The following is a 6,802-nucleotide window of genomic DNA, read 5'->3' on the forward strand; positions in this document are numbered from 1 at the left end:
TAAACAGCCACTACATGGCAGTGTTACTCTAACAATAACTTCAAAATAAAAGTCCTGATAGTCAAATACAATTTTCAGGATTCTTTGATGAATGAAAAGTTCAAAAGAACAGGACTAATATGAAATAGAAATTATAAATGTCACTTGTGGTCAGTTTAATGCATGCTTGCTGAATAAAAGTATTAAATTCTTTCAAAAAATAAAAAATAAAAACAAATTCTACTGTCTCCAATTTTAAATAGTAGTGCAGTTGTAAATGTTTTTGGCCAGTACTTAAAAAGTGAATGATGATGAAAAAGCTCAAGGGTTTAATCATTACCACATTAAAATTAAGAAAGTAGGGCAAAAATATATAACTTTTATATTTTTCTACTATAATATTAGTAGGAAGACAAACATAATAAATACAATATGTAATTGGTGCAGATTCCCAAAAACAACAGTGGAAATGAAAAATAGATGGACATCACAACTAAATGGACCAAAATGTGATTTGAGGCCACTTTTAAAGGGATAGTTCACTAAAAATGAAAACTCTGTCTTTATTTACTCAGCCTCATTGTGTTTCTAAATGTGTATAACTTTCTTTTTTCTGTTGGCGCAGTTGTGTAACTTACAGGACAACTTTTGTTATGTCGAGAACACAAGAAAATGAATTCGAAAAAACAAGAGAGAAAAATACCGTATTGGCCCGAATATAAGACGACCCCGTTTTTTCAGATGTATTTCCAAGAAAAAAACATCGTCTTATATTCGGGTCAATACGGTATTAATAATCCATGGCCTCTTAGGACTTCCATAGTTCGGTTACCAACGTTCTTCAAAATATCTTTGAAGACGAAAGTTTATACAGGTTTGGAATGACATGAGGGTGAATAAATGATGACAGAGCTTTTAAGCTCCCTTTAAACAGTTAAAAGCGTAAAAACATTCAAAATGGTCTTTCCAGGTGCACATGCAGGGAGAACCTCTGGGAGATTTGGGAACTCTGATGATTGACTTTGAATGGCCATATGAGGTAGCCAATGGGAAATGGCTGCTGTATCTCACAGAGATAGTGATCAAAGGAGCTTCAGAGTCGCGCTGTGTCCCACCGGGGAAGGTTGTCAACCCTCTCAAGCTCACAGTGAGTCTGAGGAAATACAGCCCACAGTAACTCATTTCCAATTTCATTCACTCCATTCAATTGTTGTCCTACATCGTCTCTTCCAGCTGTCAGATCGAGGTACCAAACGGTCTAAAAGAGGGGTGGAATCAGGATATCCCCAGGCAGAAGCTTCTGTCACTGTCCTGGCACCTCGTAAAGTGCCCCATTTTCTGGTGAGGCAGATGTTTGCTCTCTGAGGAATGATTTTCATGGTGTCCCAGCAGTTTTTTCATCATCCGAATGGCTTTTGTCTCTGTTCAGGAGTGTTCAAAGCGGACGGCTCGCTGTGTGACCTTCTCCTGCCCGCTGCACAACATGTCGAGTCAGGCGGAGATCAGAGTCAGGTCACGCGTGTGGAACAGCACCTTGCTGGAGGTTTGTATTAGTAGCTGTTTGTGAAGTACTCACTAAATGGTGCTCACTAAATGGCTCTATGCATCTCTGTGGTTTTCTGGCAGGATTACGCCAATGCCCTGCGAGTAGAAGTGAAGGGCCAGGCCACGCTGAGACTGCTGAAGGATAAACCGGCCATCAGAATGGCCAACAAGACCAGAGAGGTCAGAGCTGTTCGCATTAAAGTTCACCTAATAACGATTTATTTGCTCAACCTCATGATGCTTTATAGTTCATAATCTCCACAGACTGTCAAGCTCCAAAAATGAACTGTGAAAACGCCATTAAAGTAGTCTCGATGACTTTTATCGCACTGAACTGTAAGTCTAGTTCTGAAATATCTTGGAATTTAGTGCACAAGTCATATGGACTGGGGTTTAAAAGAAATATTATCACTTTGACTGCACTGACACTATCAAAAAAAGAACAAAACTTGAGCTGGATAATGATACTATTGTCTTCTGTAGAGCTGCTTCACAGCTGTATTTGAAGTTGTTTCATAATTGATGAACTTTGCAATATTGACATAGTTATTGAATTAAATTGAATCAACATTGAACTAAATTGAGCTGAACAATAACACTATTGTCCTGTGTAGAGATGCTGTGAATCAAATTGTTTCACAATTGATCAAATTTGCAATATCAACACTGCTGCTGAACTGAATTGAATCAATGTTGAACTAAATTGAGCTGAACAATGACATTATTGTCTTCTGTAGAGCTGCTGTGAAACAAATTAGTTTCAGAATTGATCAACATTGCAACATCAACACTGTTACTACTGAATCAACACTGGACAAAATTCATCTGAGTAATTTCAGCTTTACAGCTGAAAATGAGTTTGTTTAATAACTGATGATTTTGCAACATTAATGGTTATTTTCCTGTTTATTACTGGGATCTGTTTTGTATAAAGTGCTATATAAATAAAAATGACTTGACTTCTGAAACAGTTTTGATATCTTTATGTAAAATACAGTGCAAAATATGTCATTATCTACTATTTTATATTATTTGACTAATTTGTGTGCTAGACATGCAAGAGTCAATGATGTTTGATTCTATTAATGTTCAGCTGTGCCAATGGAACCTTTGATATGAGAGCTGCTGAAAAAATGAAGATTTGTGGCAAATAATGACATAAATTGGTACACTGTAAAAAATAAACCGTGAATTTAACGGTAAAAGACTGTAAAAATCCTACAGTAAAAACCTGTTAAATGGTTAACGGTAAATTCCCCTACTATATACGGTGAAAATCTACATTGGACATTACATGTATTAATTTTACGGTAGTATACCGTTTTTGGAAGTGAAAAAGACTATATAATTTACAGTGAATAACCGTAAATTTACATTCCCAGAATTTCCTGCGTTACATTTCAAATTTGATGTTTTTTTTAAATAAATGTTTCTTCTCTGTTTCTTAGTTTTTTCTTATCAGTTTTGTATATTAGGGTTGTGTGTTACACGAAAAATAATGTGTTTTTTGAACATTAAAGCATGTCAACATATTCTGTTACACCAAATACACAAAATAATGATCTTTAAAAAAGCATCATATGACCCCTTTAAATAACTTCAGATACTTGCAATGCAGTGCACAAGTCATAAGGACTACTTTTATGGTGCTTTTGTGTCCTATTCAGAGCTTGAAAGCATGTGGCCACTATGAACTTTGAATCATTTTTTTTTTCTAAATAAGGTGAATAAATGATGACAGAATGTGAAAGTTTGGATCATCCAATCCTTATAAATATTCTCTGTGTAACTGCTAATGCATTGCTGAAAGCTCATCTAATTGAATTGTCTGTAGTTTTTAGTAAACATTGACCCGGTGCTGGGAGAGGAGACGCCGTATGAAGTTCCTCTCTGGATCATCATTGTTTCAGCGGTTGCAGGGATTCTGTTATTAGGCATCATCAGTCTCATCCTGTGGAAGGTATTTGTGCTTTTATATTTGGTCAACATTCCATCAAGATCAAATAAAAATGTTCAGAATTTTAGCAAAAAATGTGTCGACAATCGACATTTTATAATATTTTTTTTCTTTTTTAAGTCAAGTGTAATGTTGGGTTAAGCTTTGTTTTTTTTTTTTCACTGATGCCAGACTTTTTTGTTTTATATATATATATATATATATATATATATATACTGTATATATATATTGGTTTGCATCTATCAGATTCCAAACAAAAGAGAAAATAATGAAACAAGATGAAGTATTTAATTCACTGGATTAATCAAAAAGTAAGCATAAGCACATTATTTAATATAAAAAAAATATTTTGATATACACTACAATTTATGTATGATTTTTTAATGTTTTTGAAAAATTGTTTAAGTCTCTTCTGCTAACCAAAGCTGCATTTATTTGATCAAAGATACTGTAAAAACAGTAATATTGTCAAATATTATTACAGTTTTAAGTAACGATTTTCAGTTTAAATATATATTTTAAAATGTAATTTATTCCTGTGATGCAAAGCTCAATTTTCAGCATCGTTACTCCAGTCTTCAGTGTTACATGATAATTCAGAAATCATTCTTAATATGCTGATTTGTTGCTCCAAAATATTTGATGAATACAATGTTCAAAAGAACAGCAGTTATTTCAAATAATGCCACATTTGATTCATTCAACGTGTCCTTGCTGAATAAAAAAAAAATCAGTCTATCCCCAAACTTTTCAATAGTACCATTACATAAAACTGCTCGTAGTGTGAAATTAGATTTTGGTCATACCTCCCACTTTTAGGCACTTTTCCTAAAACATTTATTTACAAACTATAACTTAACCTTAATAAATGCAAATGACAGGACAGATTTAAACCACATGCTTGCAGTCCATGAAATTCAGTTTTACCCAGTGCACCCTTGATGTGAAATATCACCGCCTCTGGTTATTATATCAGTAATTAATGTCCCGCCTTGGGCTCCGCCCCTCCTCCACAGTGTGGTTTCTTCCGACGGGCCAGCAGGAGGGAGATGTATGAGGCCAAATCCCAGAAAGCAGAAATAAAGATCCAGCCCTCTGAGACAGAGAGGCTGACGGAGGAATTCTGAGCCTGCGGGGGCCCTCGGGCCGCTATGGCAGCACCGTTAGGGCCCTTCGGTAAAGCAGACCCTTGAGATCTGTCTAGTTACCATTCGCTTTTTCTGACTTTTCACTTCGCAAGCCTGTTTTCTGGCTTAACTCTGTAATCCCTTCACTGCCAGAGTCAAATAACAATCTCTTCCTTTCTCATTCTGTCCATCTTGCTCACTAACCCTAAATATCCCCAGATAAGCTCAACCGGGAATCTCGATGCACTTTTTTCCACTAATGAAATGTTACAAATTTTTTTGTGTGCTGTACTTTCAGCTAATCCTAACTAAACCATGAAGACTCTGGGTTTTTTTCTCTCCCGTTCTTTAATCTCAGTGAATGGGTGCCGTCAGAATGAGAGTCCAAACAGCTGATAAAAACATCCCAGTAATCCAAAAGTAATCCACACCACTCCAGTGAAGTGAAAAGCTGTGTGTTTGTAAGAAACAAATCCATCAAAACATTTTTAACTTCAAACCGGCTAAAATATGAATCCTCTATCTAGAATATTGCTTTATATGCAGTGAAAAGGCCATTTCTCCGAATCTGGAGAGAAATATGCACAGATCAAGCACCGTTTAGAAGCCAAAACAAATAGGTTTGTTGGATTTTGATGTGAGAGGACAACAGGGGATGGACTTTATAAAAACGTTATTTGTTTCATTCTGACGGCACCCATTCACTGCAGAGGATCCACTGGTGAGCAAGTGATGTAATGCTACATTTCTCCAGATCTGTTCCCATGAAGAAACAAACTCATCTACATCTTGGATGGCCCGAGTACATTTTCAGCAAATGTTCATTTTTGGGTGAACTATTCCTTCCAAGAAATAATTCACCCAAAAATTAACATTCTGTCATCACTTACTTACCCTCTTGTCATATTATTTATTTTCTTCTGTCAAACACAAAATGAGATGCACAATTTCCATGCTGCTGTTTTTCAAGAAAAGTGGATTTAGATTAGTACTGCAAACTCCAAAAATGACAAAAAGCATCATAAAAGAATCATAAAAGTGCCATTTGGGTCATAAAATTTGATGGCAAACAACTTTTCTTGTCCGTCACATGACCAATCATAAAGTAACAAGTTTGAACAAAGAACATGAGAAAATGTTGTAGCCGCAAAATTGATCAAATGGCTTCAGAAGATTTGAAATATAGTGCACAAGTCATATGAACGACTTTTATGATGCTTTTGTGGAGCTTTTTGCGGCAGCATAAATCACTGTCCACTTTCATATGGAAAACATCTTGTTTCTCAAAAAAAGAAAGAAGAAATAATATAGGGTTGTCTTGACGGTGAATAAATGATAACATTTAAAATCGTATTACACTTTTTGACTTTTAAAGTTTCATTACAAAGCATATCCGTCACTCTTACCTGAAACGTTTCTTTGATTCTCTCGTCTGTCTTGAGCAGTGTGGTTTCTTCAAAAGGGCCGTTTACTACAGGATAATGCCAAAGTACCACGGTGTGAAAGTACGCAAAGAGGAGCGCTATAAGTATAACTTGGCCTTTCAGCCCGAGCAAGAACTGAGCAAGAAACTCTGGGTCACCAACTGGACAAAAATGCATGAATATTACTACTGACCTCTTCACCTCAGAGCCAGGGGAGCGTGATGATTGGAGGATGTCTTTTATTAACCCCGCCTCAACTCAACTCAACAGACACTGGACACTAGCGTTTGGAGCCGCCACTCATGCAGTGAGAACGTTTTGAAATGTTTGTTGGTCTGTGTGCAATATCATGATTTGTAGACCATTAAACCGCTTTCAACAAAGCCCCAGAGTATTGTCAGCATTGTCTGGGACATCCTTGACTTAGTAATGAGCAACTGATATTTTTTTTCCTAGTTTTATGAATATGTAAATATATTTCAGTTTCAAGTGTGTTTAATTGCATTTTAAATTTCATTCCATTAAAAGAATTTTTTTATGTCACTATAATTGGGGCATTTTACTCATTGAGATATGGAGATCCATCATGCTTTAAATGATCTGAGACCAGTTCTGATCAAACAGCGCTGAGGAAATAGACTTGATTTACAAGTTCCAGTTGCATTTTCATTGGACGCTTATTTTTTTAACTGTGTAAGAACTGCTCCCTTTTGTTTTTCAGCTACTTCCTCCCAGTATGGAAGCCCGTTTCCGCCACTGAATAAAAAATA

The 6,802-nt window shown here is 35.9% G+C and overlaps 1 protein-coding gene across 1 annotated transcript in view; it reads left to right on the top strand.

Annotated features, from left to right (window-relative positions):
* The window catches only part of LOC107708875 (integrin alpha-3-like), a 41,995-nt gene extending 35,523 nt beyond the window's left edge, over nucleotides 1-6,472 (top strand). The window contains 7 exon segments of the mRNA XM_016513241.1: nucleotides 950-1,126; nucleotides 1,213-1,320; nucleotides 1,409-1,522; nucleotides 1,606-1,704; nucleotides 3,359-3,484; nucleotides 4,498-4,657; nucleotides 6,054-6,472. Coding sequence (XP_016368727.1) covers nucleotides 950-1,126; nucleotides 1,213-1,320; nucleotides 1,409-1,522; nucleotides 1,606-1,704; nucleotides 3,359-3,484; nucleotides 4,498-4,608 — 735 coding nt within the window. The 3' untranslated portion in view covers nucleotides 4,609-4,657; nucleotides 6,054-6,472.
* Nucleotides 6,473-6,802: the final 330 nt, after the last annotated feature.

This window comes from Sinocyclocheilus rhinocerous, unplaced genomic scaffold (genome assembly GCF_001515625.1).
Source record: "Sinocyclocheilus rhinocerous isolate Xijiao unplaced genomic scaffold, SAMN03320098_v1.1 scaffold24, whole genome shotgun sequence".
In the NCBI taxonomy this organism is placed as follows: Eukaryota; Metazoa; Chordata; class Actinopteri; order Cypriniformes; family Cyprinidae; genus Sinocyclocheilus; species Sinocyclocheilus rhinocerous.